The 21,349-nt window shown below is 43.1% G+C and overlaps 1 protein-coding gene across 5 annotated transcripts in view; it reads right to left on the bottom strand.

Moving 5' to 3' along the window:
- Nucleotides 1–747: 747 nt before the first annotated feature.
- The window catches only part of FKTN (fukutin), a 41,188-nt gene continuing 20,586 nt past the window's right edge, over nt 748–21,349 (bottom strand). For 3 of the 5 annotated variants that reach the window (XM_077817933.1, XM_077817936.1, XM_077817934.1), the window contains 5 exons: nt 19,423–19,555; nt 17,045–17,174; nt 15,675–15,808; nt 14,406–14,533; nt 748–8,675 (listed from right to left, as the gene is read on the bottom strand). In XM_077817933.1, coding sequence (XP_077674059.1) covers nt 8,462–8,675; nt 14,406–14,533; nt 15,675–15,808; nt 17,045–17,174; nt 19,423–19,555 — 739 coding nt within the window. In that variant the 3' untranslated portion in view covers nt 748–8,461. The remainder of the gene's footprint in view (nt 8,676–14,405; nt 14,534–15,674; nt 15,809–17,044; nt 17,175–19,422; nt 19,556–21,349) is intronic. The other 2 variants (XR_013346257.1, XM_077817935.1) reach the window with 2 other exon arrangements.

Genomic DNA, 21,349 nt, shown 5'->3' with positions numbered 1-21,349 from the left:
GAAATGATTCCAGTGTGAGTATAATGTACCATTAATTTTCTACTTTTCTATCTTACTGTGTGTCTGTTGAAGACATCATCTGATCTATCATCAGAGGAACCATTTTCTGAAGTGGAAGCTGCAATAAGCTATTCCTATTTCCCCTAGGAATATTCTGCAAAATGGATGCAACTACATCCTGGGTTCAAACCTGCCCTAGTATATTTGCTTGCTGCTTTTGGTTCTGCACGTGGTTCTTCAAGAATCTTCTGCCTCTTTCCTTATGTTGTTTCACCATGTGGCATCTGTTGTAATAAGTTTAGATTTTATATTGCTGGAAGCAAAAAATAGGCTAACAAGTAAAGAAAGCAGACCAGGAGAGTTCTATAGGTAGAACAAAGTGTGTAGATATCGCTAAAAAGCTACCAAATTTCTGACAGATGTGAGGAATCTGTTACGCTTGCTATTGCCCCTCTGCAATCTTATGTGGGCATAGCAACTACATAAAGAAAGCAACGCAGGTAAGTGAAACCTACTCACATTTTACTTGGCAAGAGTGGGTAAATAAATCAGTGAATGTCAGAAAGGTTTGCAGCAGGAGCTGGGAAGCTGGCACAAATTTTTCCCTCACTTACACCTGTGCAACCACAGTGAAGTCAATGGGATTGTACCAGTGTAAGTAAAGGGAGAATCTAATCCAATAATAATAGTATCACCTATTTCTCAGATACAGTAAATAATTTCTGGTATTTTGTACAAACAACAACATTGTTTTCACAGAGTTTATTAAAAATAAAAGCATAAGGTAAACAATTAAATAAAGAATTTAGAAAAACAAAGATCAAAAACATTCCTCTTCAAATTATTCCACAGTAAATAGTAACACTGAACCGTATGTTAAAAATGCTGTCCTAGATAACAAAACGTAATTGTACTTTAGCAGACTGAGTAGAAAATTAAACTCATTCATTCAGGCCATGTCTACACTAGCGAGGTTACAGCAGCACAGCTGTATCAATGCAGCTGCACCACTGTAAGGCCTGGTCTACACTATGAGTTTATGTCTGATTTAGCAGCGTTACATCGAATTAACCCTGCACACAACGAAGCCATTTTTTTTTTTTTTACAAAAAGGGCTCTTAAAACTGATTTCCATATTCCTCCCCAACGAGGGGATTAGCGCTGAAATCGACATCGCCGTTTCGAATTAGGGTAAGTGTGGACACAATTCGAAGGTATTGGCCTCCGGGAGCTATCCCACACTGCACCATTGTGACCGCTCTGGACAGCACTCTGAACTCAGATGCACTGGCCAGGTGTACAGGAAAGCCCCGGGAACTTCTGAATCTCATTTCCTGTTTGGCCAGGTGAGCTCATCAGCACAGGGGACCATGCAGTCCCAGAATCGAAAAAGAGCTCCAGCATGGACCAAACGGGAGGTACCGGATCTGATCACTGTATGGGGAGAGGAATCCGTGTTATCAGAACTACGTTTCAAAAGACAAAATGCCAAAACATTTCAAAAAAATCTCCGAGGCCATGAGGGACAAAGGCTACAGCAGGGACGCAACACAGTACCACATGAAACTTAAGGAGCTCAGACAAGCGTACCAGAAAACCAAAGAATCAAACGGACGCTCCAGGACAGAGCCCCAGATATACCGCTTCTACGTTGAGCTTCATGCAATTCTAGGGGGGGCCCACCACCACTACCCCATCCCTGTCCGTGGACTCCAATGATGGGGTACTCTCCGCCATGGCTGAGGATTTTGTGGACGGGGAAGTTGAAGAAGAGGAGGACGAGCTTGAGGAGAGCACACAGCACACCGTTCTCCCCGACAGCCAGGATCTTTTCATCACTCTGACTGAAATACCCTCCCAACCCAACCAAGCCGGAGAAGGGACCTCTGGTGAGTGTATCTTTTAAAATATAATACATGTTATAAAAGCAAGCATTTTTTAATGATTAAGTAGCCCTGAGGACTTGGGATGCATTCGTGGCCAGTACAGCTACTGGAAAACTGTTAACGTGTCTGGGGGTGGAGCGGAAATCCTCCAGGGACATCTCCATGAAGCTCTCCTGGAGATACTCTAAAAGCCTTTGCAAAAGGTTTCTGGGGAGAGCAGCCTTATTCTGTCCTCCATTGTAGGATACTTTACCACACGATGCTAGTAGCAAGTAATCTGGTATAATTGCATGAAAAAGCCTGGCAGCGTATGGTCGCGGTGTTTGCTGGCATTCAAGCAACATCCGTTCTTGATCTCTCTGTGTTATCCTCAGGAGAGTGATATCGTTCATGGTAACCTGATTGAAACAGGGGAATTTACTTAAGGGGACATTCAGAAGTGGCCGTTCCTACTGGGCTGTTTGCCTGTGCCTGAAAAGAAATCCTCCCCGCAGTTAGCCATGCAGTTGGGGGGGAGGGGGCACTGGCGCTGAGCTGTTCGCATTTGACTAGCAGGGATCTTCCCTGATACCAGCCATGCAGTGGGGAGAGGGGTAAAGCGATCATCCCAGAGAATTTGGATGGGGGGTGCGGGGGTTTAGTTTGGTTTCTGCTGCTGCACCTTAACAGGAAAACCGCAGCAGTAAATGGCCAACTCAACGTGCTTTGCTTGGTATGGGAGAGGAGGGCGCTGCTGTTATGAAGGTTGCAGAAACCGAAAGACTATGGCTTACCGTGGCTGCCTGCAAGCCGAATTCTGTTGCCCGGCACTGCGTGTGTGATCTCTAGCACGAAAGCCGCAGGCAATATAAGATGCAAAATGCGACCTTATATCAAAATCTCATGTGCTATGTAACATGAATAGTGTTGTTCACCGTGAAAGAGTATAGCCATTGTTCTGTAAAATGTACTTTAAAATACTTCACTCCTTTTTTTTTCCTCCAGCAGCTGCAAATGTTTCAAGCTTCCCTCCTCCATCCCAAAGGCTATCTCAGATAAGGCAGTGGAAAAAATGCACGCACATTGAAATTTTCTCTGAGCTCATGCAGTTGTCCAGCACTGACAGAGCTCAGCAGAATGTGTAGAGGGACACAATAGCAGAGTATAGGAAAGTGGCCGATGAACGTGAGGAGAGGTGGCGGCAGGAAGATCAGAGGAAGCATGAGGCAACGCCAGGGCTACTGCGGGATAAAATGGACATGCTCTGGCATCTGGTGGAGGTTCAGAAACGGCAGCAGGATCACAGACTGCTGCTGCAGCCCCTGTTTAACCGCCCTCTCTCCTCCCCAAGTTCCATAGCCGTCTCACCGAGACGCCCAAGAACGCGGGGGGAGGCTCTGGGCACCTAACCACTCCACCCCAGTGGACAGCCCAAGCAACTGAAGGCTGTCATTCAAGAAGTTTTGAAGTGGCCTTTTCCTTCCCTCCTACCCTCCTCCCACACCCCACCAGGGCTACCTTGTCAGTTATCTCCCTATTTTTATAATCAATTAATAAAGAATACATGTTTTTTGAACGATAGTGACTTTATTTCCTTTGCAAGCAAGCTATGATCGAAGGGGAGAGGAGCGGGGGGCTTACAGGGAATTTAGAGGCAACCAAGGGGGTGGGTTTTCATCAAGAAGAAACAAACAGAAGTGTCACACAGTACCCTGGCCAGTCATGAAACTGGTTTTCAAAGCTTCTCTGATGTGCAGCACTTCCTGCTGTGCTCTTCTAACTGCCGTAGTGTCTGGCTGTGCGTATTCAGCGGCCAGGCGATTTGCATCAACCTGCCACCCTACCATAATCGTCTCCCCCTTACTCTCACAGAGATTGTGGAGCACACAGCAAGCATTAATAACAATGCGAATATTGGTTTCGCTGAGGTCTGAGCGAGTCAGTAAACTGCGCCAGTGACCCTTTAAACGTCCAAATGCACACACTACCACCATTCTGCACTTGCTCAGCCTATAGTTGAACAGCTCCTTACTATTGTCCAGGGTGCCTGTGTACGGCTTCATGAGCCAGGGCATGCTGGGTCCCCAAGAATAACTATAGGCATTTCAACATCCCCAACAGTTATTCTCTGGTCTGGCAAGTAATTCCCTTCCTGCAGCCATTTAAACAGACCAGAGTTCCTGACAACGCGAGCGTCATGAACCTTTCCCGGACATCCCACGTCGATGTTCGTGAAACATCCCTTGTGATCCACCAGTGCTTGCAGCGCCATTGAAAAGTACCCCTTGCGGTTTATGTACTGGCTGCCCTGGTGGTCCGGTACCAAGATAGGGATATGGGTTCCGTCTACAGCCCCACCACAGTTAGGGAATCCCATTGCAGCAAAGCCATCCACTATGACCTGCACGTTTCCCAGAGTTACTGCCTTTGATAGCCGCAGCTCAATGATTGCGTTGACTACTTGCATCACAGCAACCCCCACAGTAGATTTGCCCACTCCAAATTGATTACCGACTGACCGGTAGCTGTCTGGCGTTGCAAGCTTCCACAGGGCTATTGCTACTCGCTTGTGAACTATGAGGGCTGCTCTCATCTTGGTATTCTTGTGCTTCAGGGCAGGGGAAAGCAAGTCACAAAGTTCCATAAAAGTGCCCTTACATATGCGAAAGTTTCGGAGCCACTGGGCATCATCCCAAACCTGCAACTCTATGCAGTCTCACCACTCTGTGCTTGTTTCCTGGGCCCAAAATCGGCATTCCATGGCATGAGCCTGCCCCAGTAACACCATGATCTCCAAACTGCTGGGGACCGCAGTTTTAGAAAATTCTGCATTCATGTCCTCATCACCACACTGCTGTCGCCTCCTCGCCTGGTTTCTCAGGTGCTGGTTCTGCATAAATTGCACGATAACGCGCGAGGTGTTTACAATGGTCATAACTGCTGTGGTGAGCTGAATGGGCTCCATGCTTGCTGTGCTATGGTGTCTGCTCGGGCAATCTAGGGAAAAGGGAGCGAAATGACTGTCTGCCGTTGCTCTGACGAAGGGAGGGGAGACTGACAACATGGCTTACAGGGAACTAAAATCAACAAAGGGGGTGGCTTTGCATCAAGGAGAAACAGAATGGCCCCCTCAAGGATAGAACTCAAAATCCTGGGTTTAGCAAGCCATTGATTTCACGGAGGGAGGGAGGGAGGAAGGAGAAAATGAATACAAAACAAATCTGGTCTATTTCTTCTTTTGATCCACTTCATCTATCTTTATACATCTTGCTGGCAGCAGACGGTGCAGTACGACTGCTGGCCATCGTCCTGTCCTGAGTGCTCGGCAGAAGATGGTGCAGTATGACTGCTGGCCATCGTCGTCTCCTGGCTGCTCATTAGAAGACGGTGCAGTAGGACTGCCAGCAGGACTGAATCCCCATGAGACAAAACTTAAAAGGGAAATGAACTGGCTGAGACACTCCCATGTTTGCCCAGGCGCCCCAACGACCTCACCAAGGTCAGCTAAAAGAGCACCCTGGAGTACGGCGACGATGGCTACCAGTCATACTGCACTGTCTGCTGCCAAAAGGCAATGAGCGGCTGCTGTGTAGCAATGCAGTACCACGTCTGCCAGCACCCAGGAGACATACTGTTACTGTGAGCTGAGCGGGCTCCATGCTTGCCGTGGTATGGCGTCTGCACAGGTAACCCAGGAAAAAAGGCACGAAACGATTGTCTGCCGTTGCTTTCATGGAGGGAAGGGGGGGGGGGGCCTGACGATATATACCCAGAACCACCTGTGACAATGTTTTTGCCCTATCAGGCATGGGGATTTCTACCCAGAATTCAAATGGGCAGCGGAGACTGCGGGAACTGTGGGATAGCTACCCACAGTGCAACGTTCCAGAAGTCGATGGTTGCCTCGGTACTATGGACGCACTCCGCCGACTAAATGCATTTAGAGCATTTGTGTGGGGACACCCACAACTGACTGTATAAAAACGCTTTCTACAAAACCGAATTCTATAAATTCGACCTAATTTCATAGCGTAGACATGGCCTCAGAGCGCTCGCCTAGCTGCTCTCTGCCGATGGAAGAGAGCTCTCCCAGAGACATAATAAAACTACCTCAATGAGTGGCAGTAGCGATGTCATCAGGTAAAGCTCTCCGCCGACATAGCAACGTTCACACTACCGCTTAGGCCAGTGAAACTTATGTTGCTCGTGGGGGTGGTTTTTTCACACCCTGAGTGACACAAGTGGTAGTGTAGACATGGCCTTAGTCAGTGTTAAAGAATATCTTTTTCTCTTCAGAAGAAAAGTATTTTAACAGCCTGGACAATAAGTTAAACACACACATATACAGTATTGTAGTCAGATATTTAAAACATTCTCTTCTGCTTAGGGGATGAGTATTTTTGTTTTTGCTTCTAGCCTTTCCATTTACAAATATAAAATCACCAACTTGTGACAGGATTGCACATTTTCTATCCTGACACTATCTTATCTTTCCATTCCAAAGCTCTATCACATTGTAAAAACAGAGAGCAACTGTACCGTATTTAATAACATAGTGCTGCATAACACAGAGCTCTGAATAATACAACCATCAAAAGGAGATTGGCTTTAGGTCATATGTAACAACAACAAAAAAAAATGCAAGAAGTACCACCTGAAAACTCATCCCTTCACAGACTCAGTGCTTCACCTCATCAAGTAAAAACATTACTAGGATTTAACCTCTTCCCCTCCCCAATTTGGCAAAAAATATTGACGTTTTTGTAGTGTTTAAAAAGCCAGTAGTAATTAAGGATGTGACAAATCCATTTTTTAAAGTACTGGACAAATTCTGAGTTATTTACTGCAGTATTCAGTGGCAGGAGAGTTCTGGAATTAGGAGGGTTGGCAGGAATAAAGTGTGTCATGCACTCTGTAAATACCAGGGAAGCCCCAGAGTGCACCTGGAATGGTACAGCACTAAAACAGTCACTGTTACAGTCACTGATGCAGCTGTGTTAGCTACTCAAAACTGTACTAACTTGGATACATAAATACTGAATTTTTCAGGTATCTGTATCAACTGAATACAAAACTAAGATTTGTCCTATCTGTAGCCAGTAACTGACAAAAAAGCCGTGACTTGTAGATAACCGTCATACTCAAGGAAAGAAATCTGGAGTACAGCCTTATTATACACAGATATGAAAGCATCAAATTGCTTAACTACTTGACATTGGCACCATGAGTGCTCCAGGGTCAGTGCCGGTACACGTGGTATTCATATTTCATTAACAACCCCAGAGCTCGACTTGCCCACTGAGAAGGAGCCGAACAAATCAGGGTCATTTAGCTTCACTGACTTCACTTTGGGAATACTCTAGATCCATCTCGCTAAACGGATTCAAGCACAGGTTCAAACAGAAGCTATTATTCAGCAATCCCTCCCCAAAACAAAAAACAGTTTACTGTACTGACCAAAAATGCAAGTAGTAATGAAAGGAGATACAGTTGAGAGATTTTTATATCCAGTGACACACGAGCAGTAGCCTTTAGATTACACTACTGTAAATCTGAGGAAGGAGTTGGCAGCTGTATACAAATTAACAGCTTGGGATTTACACTTAAAAGATGAGGGTTGTGATTCTCAACCTCGTCCATATTATGACCCCAGGTTACAATAACAATAAAGAAGTTTCAGGACTCTGCTCCTATCTAACTCTAAAAAAAGGGAGGGTGATTATGACCCTATAAAATCTGTTTACAACTCCCAGGTTACTTGAGACCCATGGTTTAGAGCATCAAAGATCAGAATTCTGGACTCTCCTTTTATACAAAGTGTCCCCCTGTAGCATATGGCTCCATGTTAAAAAAACAAAGCGTGGATAGCATTCCTTGACATATCTACATAAAGTGGTTAATAGAAAACGTCTCTACTTTTAACTGAGCCCCAAGTTCAGGGTTTCCCAAGGGCATATTAGGAAAGCCCACACCTCCTCTGATGTGGATAGGACTCTTCAGTGTCTTACCCTACCTTTTCATCCAGGGCTGCCTTTGTATCCCTATCTTAGCTGTGCCCCTTCACAAAGCAGTGACTCCTGCTCTGAGTAACTGGACAACATTCCAGTGACCTCTGAAGTCAGACTGACTGCCACAACCACTGGGGGATGCTTTAGATCACTGGGGGATGCTTTAGATCTGTCTATGTAAGGTATTTCTATGGTGCCCACCACTCTAGTATTTCAGTGCTGAATTTCTAAGCAAATGACATCCTTCCCCCCACAAGACAAAGCATACTGAGCCATTTGGTCTGGGTTCAAGTTTAATTTTTCCTACCTATATCCCCACTTCAATCTTTCTTACACTCCTTTTGTACCTCTTTCCTCTCAGATAGTCTTCTCAGTTCACACATACTTCCTTCATTCTCTTCCTTTAGCTGTCACAGAGAATGCCAGATGTAAGTGTCGTGATTAGTACACACACTACCTATTATGCCAAAAAAGATTCAAGATTTCCTTAGGAAGTGGATGAAAACTGATCTCAACATCTTGGGGTTAGGGAAATTAGGCATGGATAGGTCCAGTGGTACCAAACAAATCCTGGTTACATCCATGTGATCAGTAGACTTGAATGACATCATCCCATTCATCAACAGGCCACATCCCATTGGACTGCACATTGGATGGAGAGCTTTTCCAGTCCCACATCTTCACAGGTACCTTCCAGTCCTTGCCATAGTTGGCTTCGACATATTGGAGGGTTTCACAAGGCACATGTACCTTGAGTTCTACAAACTCAGTCCAACACAGTGTAAACTTAGGAAACAGGTACCTATGTTACAATAAGAGAACACAATAGTTAAGACTCAAATATAGGTATGATATTCAGTAAACAAAACCTTGGAAGCCACTACAACATTTGATTTTTAAAATTATGAAGGAGTACAGATTGTGTATTGTGGCCAGAGCATAAGACAGAGTCAGGGACATCTTCATTTCAATTCCTTCCCTGCCCACGAATGGCTGCATGATTTTGGGCAAGTCGCTTAACCTCCCCACTTCTGTTTCCTATCTGTGAAATAAGGATAATATTGACTTATTTACCTTACAGAGATGTTGTGAGGATTAACTAGTTAATGGTTGTCAAGTGCTTTGAAACTGGAGTTTTATTATGGCTACATGCTCAATATGCTCTCCCTGATTGCTTCTCTGCAGGTGCAATGCCCTTAAAAATAAAAATCACAAAGAAAACCAAACCTGCCATGGGGCACTGAAGTAATACGAGTTGCCAGACCTATGCAGAATGCCCCTCCCTCTTCTCACACCTGTGGTAGAATGAGACATACCAGCAATGCCCAGGTGATCCAATGGAGAAGATACAGACCACGGAGCCTAGGATCTACTTCCAACTTTGTCACTGCCTTGTGATGCAAACCCAGGACAAGGGAGGAGGGGAGGGATAGCTCAGTGGTTTGAGCATTGGCGTGCTAAACCCAGGGTTGTGAGTTCAATCCTTGAGGGGGCCATTTAGGGATCTGGGGCAAAAATTGGGGATCGGTCCTGCTTTGAGCAGGGGGTTGGACTAGATGACCTCCTCTCTTCCAATCCTGATATTCTATGATTAAGTTACTTCGGGTTAGACTGTAACCCTACAAGCTGACCTGGACAAATAGTAGTCAAGCAGCCCCAGAAACAGCACATGTGCCGCGCATATTTTATTTTAATTTTTTTGCAGAAAAAAGCGTCTGCTGAAGAGTTGCTACAGTTCCACCTTTTGCCCACCAGAGGGCGCTGTAGCATCAGAACACAGCAGCTGCTCCCAGCCAGTCCCAGCTAGGATAGGGAAGAGAAAGAGCCTGCAGTGCCTTCTTCAGAGCACCTGTTGGGCCAGGCCAGGAGACAGGGGATATGGGGAGACAGACAGCATGGGGCTGCTGGGGATCAGACAGGGGCCCATAAAGGCTAGTGGGGGAGGACAGACTGGGCCAGGGGCTGAATGGGAGTGGAGGCGCAGGGCCACGGGGGGGGGGGAGGAGGTGCAGGGCCACATGGGCAGAGAGGGAGGGGGTGCAGAGCTACAAGGAGGAACCGTTATGGCTGAGTGGGGCACAGAGACACATGGAAATGAGGGAAGGGGGCTGGCTGAGGGGTTCAGAGACACACTGGGATAGGAGAACGGTGTAAGCCAACATGAGGACAGGAGGGTGGCTGAATGGAGGCCACAGAGACACATGGGGACAGGCGCAGATGTGCCTCACGGAATGGGAGAGGCTAGGGGTCAGCAAGGGCCTGCATTAGGGGATGCTCCCTAACAATCCTTCCCCACCCCCCAAAAATACGTGTTCCATATTTTTCCCACCCACACCCAACAACCCTTCAAGTTCATACCCAGGCTCCTTCCCAGCAATTACTTCCCTCTCCCACACTGACTCCTCTAAGCCTTTGCACTGCTTCTGAGGGGTGCAGGAAATATGGTTCTGTAGTTTCAATGAATTATTACTCAAGAGTTCTGTATTAATATGCCTAGTAAGGAATCTATTTGTCAAAAAAACATTTTCTGATCTTTTTGTTTTCTATATTGTTACAGACATACTTGTGATAGGTATTTTGAAATAATTTACCAAAATAATTGAAACTGGTGTGATTATATTGTGTTATTTTGACAAATAAAATATGCAGAATCTTTCAGAATTTTAAAATAGTGTGCGCAGAATGTTTAATTTTTTGGTGCAGAATTCCTCCAGGAGTATCATGTGCATAAAGTTAATCACAATATATGTGTTTGCACGATTGGGGCCATACTCACAAAACTGTCTATTCAAGGCATCTCTTGTGGAAGTTAGGAAACCAGCTCCCCAAGAACAAAATATGACTACATGAAAAATAGCTACAATTCTAAAAAATTAAAACAACATGTGCCAAATATAACTGCTCAGATACTTTGCTTTCCTTTCCCATATCCTTAATCTATATTTTGGCTATTCAAATTATGCATTTCTTGGAGTAGGGACCCTGCTTTTATTCATGACTGTAAAGCATCAAGATCAATTCTAGTATGATGTAAATAACTGGTGAGCATTCTACACTGGGCATTTACTCTGTGTGGTAAAAATGACACTATCTGATCATACCAGTTCCCTAAAAGAAGTCTGCAACAAGCCTTAGTACACACTAGTTAAGGCACAACACTCCTATGCTGACTGTCAAATTAAGTGATCCTTAAGTGATCACTCTGGTTACAGTGTGTATGGTAACACCCATTGTTTCATGTTCTCTATGTATATAAATCTCCCCACTGTATTTTCCACTAAATGCATCCAATGAAGTGAGCTGTAGCTCACGAAAGCTTATGCTCAAATAAATTTGTTAGTCTCTAAGGTGCTACAAGTACTCCTTTTCTTTTTGCGAATACAGACTAACACGGCTGCTACTCTGAAACCTGTCAAATTAAGAGTCTCTCAAATGCCAGTATAAAAGTCACTGCTGCTGAACCAGCTGCACTGTCCTTATAATTCAGAGGCAAAAACGTTGTTAAAATACTTATAGTTGTAAATAATTATACAACTACAATTGTTCCAATAAAATTTTACTAAATTAATGTTTGAAAATGAGGAAATTCATAGTGTTCCTATACTAATATTATTTACCCTAATGCTAAGTTTTTTGTTAATTTCCCAATGTGATTTGTTTGTTCAGTTGGTTGATTTAAATCTAATATATCTTATTGTTTCTACCGTGAAATATTAAGTTGTTGCTATACCACAGTAACTTCAGAGCTTCTAAATTCTGCAGCATTCACTCCCAACCATAGAAATTCTGGTACAGTAGAACCTCAAAGATATGAACACCAGAGTTCCGGACTGGACACCATGTGAAACCGGAAGTAACCAATCAGGCAGCAGCAGAGAGAAAGGGGGGAAAAAAAAAAAAGCAAGTACTGTACTGCGCCTGTATTGCATCTTAAAGGTAGGCACATCTGGGCTGCCTGTCCCCACCCCATCCCCACCAGCAGGGCAGCTACTTACAGCAAGATGCTAGGGCAGCTGGAGCCAGCAGAGCAGGAGCAGCGCTGGGGTCCACACAGCTTTTTCCCCTCCCTGCCAGGAGGGAGATGAGCTGTTTTTACCCCCACCCCCAGCTGGGAGGGGGGACATGCTATTTTCTCTCTCACACACACACACATGCCCCTGGCTGAAGGGGCCAAGCTTGCAAACTCATGCCGGGGCTGAAAAGGGAGCTCAGTTGCTGCTTGGAGTGTCAGCTGTTGGATTTGGAGCCCAAACTGCGCTTTGTTCAGAGTTACGAACATTTCAGAGTTACACACAACCTCCATTCCCAAGGTGTCCATAACTCTGAGGTTTGACTGTATCACCACCACTTATTCTTGAAGAACAGTCAATTCAGAGATCATTTAATGTATGACCATACAGTTCCAGTGGCTCAGACCTAGTCAAGGTCACTTAGAGATACAACAAAATAAAAAGTTAAATGCGAGCTCTGTATGTACTTATGATAGAGCTTCTAATTTCTGCAGCAATAACTCTATAGCTTCTAAACTCTATTAGTTCTCACTTTGATGTTTAGAAACTCTCCCATCCGCAGCCTTGTACAGCTCTGTTTTTAAGGTGATAACAACTCTTAGAAATTCACTCCAAGCTGAAGAATTAGATTCTAGCATGACTTAAACAGAATAACTTCTGTCTTGGTTGACCAACCCCATTTCCTCCCACGTTTCACAATCATTTTGAAAGAACAAAGTGAAAGCACCTAATGGTGGTGGGTATCACAGCCTTTAAAGTCAAGAGTAGTTAATAATAAGGTTTAACGGCAAATAAATAAATAAATAAATAAATAAATAAAATCTCCCCTTGTATCTCTCCTTTTGAGAAGGTATTTAATACAATGGAAGCTAGGTTAAGACATTCTAAACAGGTACATTCTGTTACTGACCAAGAGGACTAATTTCCATGCCTCTTTTTGGTATATATTAGATATAGTTTACTACACCTAGAAAGCACCCCTTTAGGATTTAACGTTTTCATTATATTGACTTCTTTCTAACCACACCTATCACAGACCAAACTTCCACACCAGCCTCTCTCCAATTCTGCTTAAAAAGCAAAAAAAGGATTAGAACAATCATATTTTTGTCTTCATCTGTGAAAGCTGGAACATCTGTACCATATCCAAGAGTGCAGCACCTTGGGCACAACACTGGAGCATGAATTCAAAGCCAACATCCATTCTCACACATGGGAGGCATTCTGCCTTGTGCAGGGAGAAAAAACACTGCTTTCATGCTCCTAATGACTGGTGCACATATATAATTTTGGAAGAGAATATCAGCTCTTTTGACAAGGAACTGGATGTCACAACATAGGTACAGCACAACTTTTGGCCCGCACAAACTTTAACACTGGAGATGAGGTATCAGATGGAAAGAACCCAGTCTAACTCTCAGAACCCAGGCTGAGTTTGCGTGGCTGACTGTTTATATAAGAATGACCATACTGGGTCAGACCCAATGATCCATCTAGCCCAGTATCCTGTTCCCGACAGTGGTCACCACCATATGCTTCAGAGGGAATGAACAGAACATGGCAATTATTGAGTCATCCATCCCATGTCATTCAGTCCTGGCTTCTGGCAGTCAGAGGTTTAGGGATACCCAGAGCAATGGGTTGCCTCCCTGACCCTCCTCGCTAACCGCTGTTGATGGACCTATCCTCCATGAACTTAACCTGCATGCTTAAATCTACATTTACCTGCATATTTGATACAGAAAAGAGCAAGATGCTGTAAATGGAGTTCCATGTTTCCTAAGCCACTTTCATAACAGGAACATACTTTAAAAAACATCAAAGGCATTTGATAGTAAGGGCTCATATCACTGCAGAAATGCTATTGTGAAATGTACTGTTGTGGACCATTACAGAAGAATCTCAGTGAGTTGGGTTATTTTGCAAGGGACATGTGAGCCCCCGTGCCATAATCTCTAATCACACAGATAGATGACTGAACCCTCAGTGCTACAAAATAAATAAAAACAAGCACTTGAAAGAAAAGAAATGGTAGGCTTGATTCCCCTTTTCCATTTTTATTAAACTAGTGCTGGTCTTAGTCCAGATGACATCTGTTTAACGATTAGATTCCAAGGCTACTGCAGGTTTTCAAAAGGGCCTGCTGACAATGCTGAATATAAAAACAATTTGATGAGATACTTAAACGTCACTTTTCAGAGTAGCAGCCGTGTTAGTCTGTATTCGCAAAAAGAAAAGGAGTACTTGTGGCACCTTAGAGACGAACCAATTTATTTGAGCACAAGCTTTTGTGAGCTACAGCTCACTTCTCTCTTCCCATTTCTCCAGCCCTCACTGTGCAAAATCTCTACAAATTCTTCTCTTCCTGAAGCACCTTCTTGCTTGGAGGATAAAGCTAAATGTCAACTACTATTTCTAAAACATTGCTATTACATAACACATAGTATTTAATAACAGCATCTAATGCGGTAACAACTTGTTCAACTAGCTTTCCCTTCTATAGGTTTGAAATGAATTCATACTTAAATTTCTTGCCCGATTTGGCTTGAGTTCCTCCATTCCATATGTGGTCATCGTCTTCATAGAAGAAAAAAATATCAAGTTTCACACCATCTTCTCCCTGAAAGGATAGTTCCAAGCTGTCTTCTACCTGTGAGACAGTCAAATACACCTCATATACTCATAATACAATCAGGAAAAAAACAGTAAGAGGTTGCCTGTGATTTATTTGTGCTGACATGTTACAGGGGAGTAATTGCCTTGTTACAATCTCGGGTGTCCCCCTCAGTGGGGAACACATGAAGGGTAAAAAGATAAAAAGAATCTGGTCACCAAGGAAACCCTTTAACAAGCCCTCTCTAAGACCACAGAAGACCAGTTTCCATAGCTCTATCCTGTATACAGATTTGCAACAATGCAAGTGTAACCACATTTCTTTAGCCAGATCTCACAGCAGGAGTATTTTATTAGAACTCAAAATGCAAAACTGTCTTCAATTTGAGAAGGAGATGGATTCTCACATAAAAGAGCAGAATAACCTCAATGAATTACTTTTTAACGTTCCTTCCTTTTAGTTTCGTAAGTCCATTAGCACCAGTTAATGATGAATCTCCTGGATCCAAGCTAAACTAAGATTGTTTGTGAGATCAGACGCTGGCATAGGGGTTGTATACAGCCCCTGATAAAACACTTATAATTATATTTAATTAACAATGTTTTTTTTAAACTCGAAGGTCTTCCGCATCTCTGTCCAAGACCTGTGATTTTGTCTCTTCACTCCACGCTTGTGACCCTGCACTGTAGCCATTGACTCTTTGGAGTCTAACAATGCTGTTTCTTGAACCATCTGGGGGTTTCTGATGGGCATCCTGAGGTACTTCTCTTGCAGCCCTTCCAGCTCCTGCCAGCTGTAAGCACTAGTCTATGCAGAATGACACCCCTATAAGCAGGCCAAATCAATAGCAACAGAACACAATTCACCTTCTTATTTAAGGTTCTCTAGTGACACTAAAACACAATTAGAAACCCCTTTAATATAACAGTATATACAGAATAGAATTCAGAGGCAGGATCAGGATTCCATTATGAAAGGTGTTTCCCTAGCCCAGAAAGTGCATGAAGTCAATAAGTTTACACATGGGTAAATTAAATGTGCACAAACATTTGCAGGATCAAGGCTTACGAGATCCTCTCTTATGAAAACTGTTTTTAAACACCTTCAGACAACCAGAACCTTGAGAAAATGTTATAATGAAGGTTAAGTTCACAGTTCAGATTTGTTACCTACTAACCTTGCCAAACTTGTGCTTCAGTGATAGTCCTGCCTTCTGAAATGCTGGAATAATATCAGATCTATAGTCTTGTATGAAGACCCCCAAATCCACATCTTTGCTATAAGGAATAATACTGCACTGTCTATACCAGCCTAAAATGGAGAAAAAATGAAATCAGAGACATGGTGAATACACAGCTAGAGCTGAAACAAAGTAAGAATGAAGTTTCATGTGCCACTAGCTGAGATATCTTTGAGGGAAGCCACTCAGCTGCCCCCTACAGAGACACCTAGATTGGAAGAGGAGGAGCATAGGGAGCTACTCCACTTGTGGCCCAGCTGTCTCCCCTGGAAAAGTTAGGATTGTGAAGGGGCCCTATCACCACTTAAATAACAATCCCTCAATCTCTCCTAAAGGTATGTTTTCTAACTTACATTTTTAAAAGAAAACCATTCCTGATCTGAGCCCTTTATATAATATTTATGGAGTCACAATTCTATTTTTAAAAATGGATTACTTCATTTCAAATACTAGGTATTTCTGGGATGTAAACTGCCTACCCACTGCTGTTGGGAAATGGTGAGACTAGAAACCCAGACATGCTTCCCCCCTCCCACTTTTTGTTTAAGCCACATCATAGGGAACTGCACATCACTAAAATAATACTCCATTTAAAGGCAAAAATAAACCCTAACATTTAATGAAATGCTAACAAGAATTATTAAATCTATGGCTATAATCTACTTTGGAATTTAACATTCTCTTTCACCAATAATGAATTTGAGATATTGCTTTCAACCTTGATACAGTCAATAGGTTACCATATGGTCCCCCCTCTACTGAAGTTTTATAAATAATTTATCACATTAAACACCAAGTTTGTGTGGGATGGAGGAAAATCTGCATCTAAAATAAAAGATAACTGAGAAGTAAGATTCCTCTGCATTTTCTTTCAAGTACCTTTACAAATTATTATTAGTGACCTGGTCCTGCAAACTGCTAAGAGTTTCCTGAGAGGTGATCAATGTACTGACGTACTACTGACTTAAATGGAAACGCTCAACATTTCATATGAAGCATGCCTAGCATCTCAAATGGCTGGGCTCTAAGTGGCTTCTGAAAGGAATCTTGGAAATAAAACAAATACTGCTTTATTTTATTGTAATTTGTGAATTCCTCATTTTGACTTAGTAGTGAAGTTATTTTATCTGTGCTAATGTACTGGACTCCTGCTTCACACACCTATCAGATACCACCTACTAACCTGAAGCATTCAGCTGTCAATCTCAGCCACCAGCACTGGAACTAAACAGGATTAAATGTTTCAGATTTCGAAAGGGGCTTCAATGAGTTTGAAAAGCAATACGATATAAGCTCAAATACTTTACCAAGGCACGTTCCACTGCTCAGCCAGAACCTCACCCCTAAGTTATTTAATGTCAGGGCAGCCAGATGCAGCAATGCTTTTGCTTTTCTCCTAAACTCCACTGCATCAAGAGAGGCATCATCAGGGTACAGCTAAAGGGATAAGGAATATTAAACTACTTTCAGACATAAATGCACCTTAATTTTGAAAATGTTCTTAGTTTAAAAAAAAAAAAAAAGGCAATTTTTTTCAAGACTTTGATTAGTCGCTGGACACTGTCCATATTGCCATCTTGTGGCTGTTTGGCAATACAAATGGTGAAATGAGAAAAGTAAAATTTAAATGCCTATACAAGAAACTAGCGGTTCTCAGTCGGGGGTTCGTGGCCCCCTGGGGGTCCATGAGCCCTTTCAAGGGGGCTATGGGGCCATGCAACTAAAGCCCTGATTCCTGGCATGCCGCATGGGGCTGAAGACGGACTGAAGCCTAGAGCCCTGATGCTCCCTGTGAGGCAGAAGCAGAGTTGGGGACATGGAGGGCATTCCCCCACCCTCCACACACCCCAAACTGCAGCACTAGATTATGACAGTCCCAGGGGCAGCTCTGCACCTCCCCCCCACATCTCCTCTCCCTGCCCCTTGGCCACGTTGCAGGTGGAAGCTGGAGCTGGGCAGTGCGGGGCAGCTGCTGCTCTGGCAAGCGCCATGTAGTAGGCAGCAGCAGCGTTCCTTCCTCTCCTGCTGGTGCCCCAAGTTGAAGCTGCTCCTCAGCGATTTGCTCCAGCAGAGGCAACCGGTAAGAGTCCCCCAAGGTGGAGAGACCCAGCTCTGTGGCTGGCTGACCCCTTGTGGAACAGGGACTGCAGGGGAGTCCTCCCAGCACACAGCCCCTAGTACCCCTCTCCCTGCATCCTGAGCTATCTCCTGCCTGCACACAGACTCAGCTATCCCCATCCCTGCATCTAAGCTACTTCCTGTCTGCACACAGCCCCTAGCCGCTCCCTCCCTGTACCCACAGCCACCCTGTGTGCACACAGCCCCTAGCTACCCCGTCCCTGGACGCTGTTTTCAAACTTTTTGAGCTAAGCCCCCCAACTTTGAGTTATAATTTTGGGTTGCACCTGCCCCCCAACCCAGACAGGCTGGGTGGCCTACTGAGGTGAGTCAAGGGGTGAGGTGGCACTTCCTCCCTGGACCCCACCATGCAGAGGTGTTTCGAGCACTGCTGGCCCCTTCCCGCCCCCGAAACAGAAGTAAAAATACGCCTATACCCAAGGCCCCTCCACCCCCAAGGGGCCATGGAGTTTTTATAGCATGTCGAGGGGGGCCTCAGATAGAAAAAGGTTGAGAACCCCTGTGATAAACCATCCTCTTTGTTATCTTTTCCAAACTGATAAAATGTAAAAGTCAGTATTAACATACTACTGGAATGATCCACACCAAAACCAAAAAGATGAATGTATATATTAAAGAAACAAAATATATAAATGCTGTGATTAAACCTCTGCAATGCTTACAACTTTTCAACAATAACGCACATTGAGCCTGATCCTGCTCTCACTAAAGTCAATTACAAAACTCTTATGGATACCAACTGGGGACAGAATTGGGCTCACTGTGGTTATTTTTAGCACATTTTTTACAACTTGTTTGGTGCCACCAAGTGTTAAAATTGTGTAGTGAAGTTACAAGTTTACACTAATTTCAGTTGAGGCACAGTCATTTAAGAGCAGCAGTGCATTTTCAAGTTATCAGAGCACAAAAAAGCATCTTAACAACAAAAGGTCTCTATCCCATACTTGGATAACTCTGGTACCAACTCTCCAAAACAAAACTTTTTTTTTTCTTTGCTCTGAACAAGCTTTAAAAAGATTCAGCCCAATCAATCACTTCAAAAGTTACAAGCCCCTGAAAAAGGGGATTTTGAATGAATATACTTTCAAATTTAAGTATAATACCACAAATGTGCTGTAATGCATGGTCAATCCTACTGTGACCAAAATCAAAAAATTACCAGAAAATTGGGACTCTCATTTACACTACGGATACTTTATACAACTCTGACAGAGTAGAGGGGTCTTAAAGTGTGTGCAAATTTATATATTATCATTTATCTATTCTCCATATGATTTCAAATGCAGAGACAAATGCACCCAGAATAGAACCAAACAGATGAAACAACTTTAGTTATTCATAGAAAAAAGTTCTAGTTATACGCTCAATTTTTAAAAAAAATTAGTTTCTTTACTTTGTGAGAATGAAGGCCACCATGCTGCATTTAGGTAAGAGTTTAATTTTAAGCCTATGAGTAGACCCATTCAAGTCAAACACATACCTACGTTTTTGCAGGATGGTGGTGTATGAGTGGAAATCTACTTTACATTTCCTGATTACCACTCACCTGAAAGAAAGCCCGAGCTTCTCTGTACCTACATTCAAGAAACCTAGAGTGTGACATCTCCTCTAGAAATTGGGACAGATTTTTTGGAATCTGAACTTTTAAGTCATCAATGGAAAGTTGTAGTACTTCTGGCCTGCAGTGAAAGAAAGACATTATATTATCCTGGCCAAGAATGCATCATCTGTGACTAATCAAACGCCACCTCCTATCTCTGGCCCAGGTTATAAAGATCTAAAACATGTTGAGCACTTGAGCGGTTGCTACCTATATCCAAATGTATTACATCTGATTACACGAAACCAGAACCTCTTGGGTGCAACAAAATCTACAAGCTACTCTCCTAGGCAAAGATTTTCAAAATAGGAGCTAATATTAGACTCCTAAATCCATATTTAGACAACTGAATAAATCACCTTATTTTTCAAATGTGCCAAATACCCAGCAGCTCACACTGAGTTAACTGGGAGCTGCTGTTTGTTCAGAGCATTTGAAAAACGAGGCCATTTATTCAGTTGCCTAAATATGGATTTAGGAGTCTAATATTAGCCCCTATTTTGAAAGTCTTGGCTCATGTTAATAATTTAACAATAGTTTAGGCCTTCATGACAACTGAAATGTTGAATGACATTTGATAGTTAATGTCCTGGATTTTAAATGTTTATGCATATAATAAATACAAGAGTCCAAGGTATAGAGGGGACGTTTAGTAACTCAGTAATTCTTAGCAAAAATAAATCAATGTGTTTTCCTTTTTTTTTTTTTTTTTAAACTACAAGTGTTTGTTCTGTTCTGGTTGTTGTGACAATTTCAAGTAGACTGCAGGAATATTATTCTCACAGTCAGGCTGTATGCATCTTGCTTCCCCAAGACTGCAGCAAGTGCGTAGATTTGCCATTTTTCATATGCTACTGAAACACTGCATAAGTGAAAGCAGCCTAGTTGTGGTTTAGAAGGCTGGGCTTACAATACAAAAGTACACATTGCTCAGGGAAGGCAAAAATAGAAGGAAAGATAGAAAGAGAAATTGAGACGCAAAGAGTCAAGTTACAAGAGTTCCAGTCAACCATTACTGAGCTCTTTATCAGTTTCCCAAAGGCCTGTCCCACGGATGTTACTCTCTGTGGACTCCCACCCTCCTTTTTTTAACCTTCCCTTATTATAACCTTATTCTAATTATTTCTGACACTACTATTTTACCATGTTTACTGAAGTGAATGAAAGAATCAGGCCCCTACAATGAAAAAAATAAATAAAGTCACAGTACAGCAAATGTGAAGTCAATTCTCTCTCAAAACCCACCCTCAAACTCCAGATCTGATCACCCTGGAAATCTGGGGAAGTTCAGAGCCAGGCCACCTGTTTTTGACCAATTTTAGCAGAGGCACTTTCATGTCAAGTTCCTATTTCAGTCACTTACAGTAACTTTAAAAATGGAAGAGAAGCACAGTTTAAGCACAAGACTGGGGACAAACAATTCATCCCAGATCTGACACAGACTTTGCACATCTACCAAGGCAATTCACTTAACCTGGCTGCTTCAGCTTCCCAATCTGTACAGTGAGAATACAAGTACTTCCTACCTGATGGGGTGTTGTGAGGATTAATATTTGTGAAGTGCATTGAATACAAAAGCACTATAGGCTTGATCACGGTTCCATTTAAGTAAATAGCAACACTCCCATTGCTTTCAATGGTGCAGAAGCAGATAATACGTTACTATTCCTATTCTGGCTGAAACTGCTTGTGCTCGTTCAAAATTTTATTTTTGGTGGGAGGCTTTTGGTAAAATTCCAGTTGGTCATCTCTGAGGTAAGCAGGCCTGCAAAACCACTGGTTTTCAATAGTCCACATATAAGCAACTAAATAAGTGGACCTAAATCTACTGCACCAGCAAAACCCCACAGTTGTGTATAAACATGGGTTCCCT

The sequence above is a fragment of the Eretmochelys imbricata genome, chromosome 5 (genome assembly GCF_965152235.1).
Source record: "Eretmochelys imbricata isolate rEreImb1 chromosome 5, rEreImb1.hap1, whole genome shotgun sequence".
Lineage (NCBI taxonomy): Eukaryota > Metazoa > Chordata > Testudines > Cheloniidae > Eretmochelys > Eretmochelys imbricata.
This window is presented reverse-complemented; position numbering and strand designations above follow the sequence as displayed.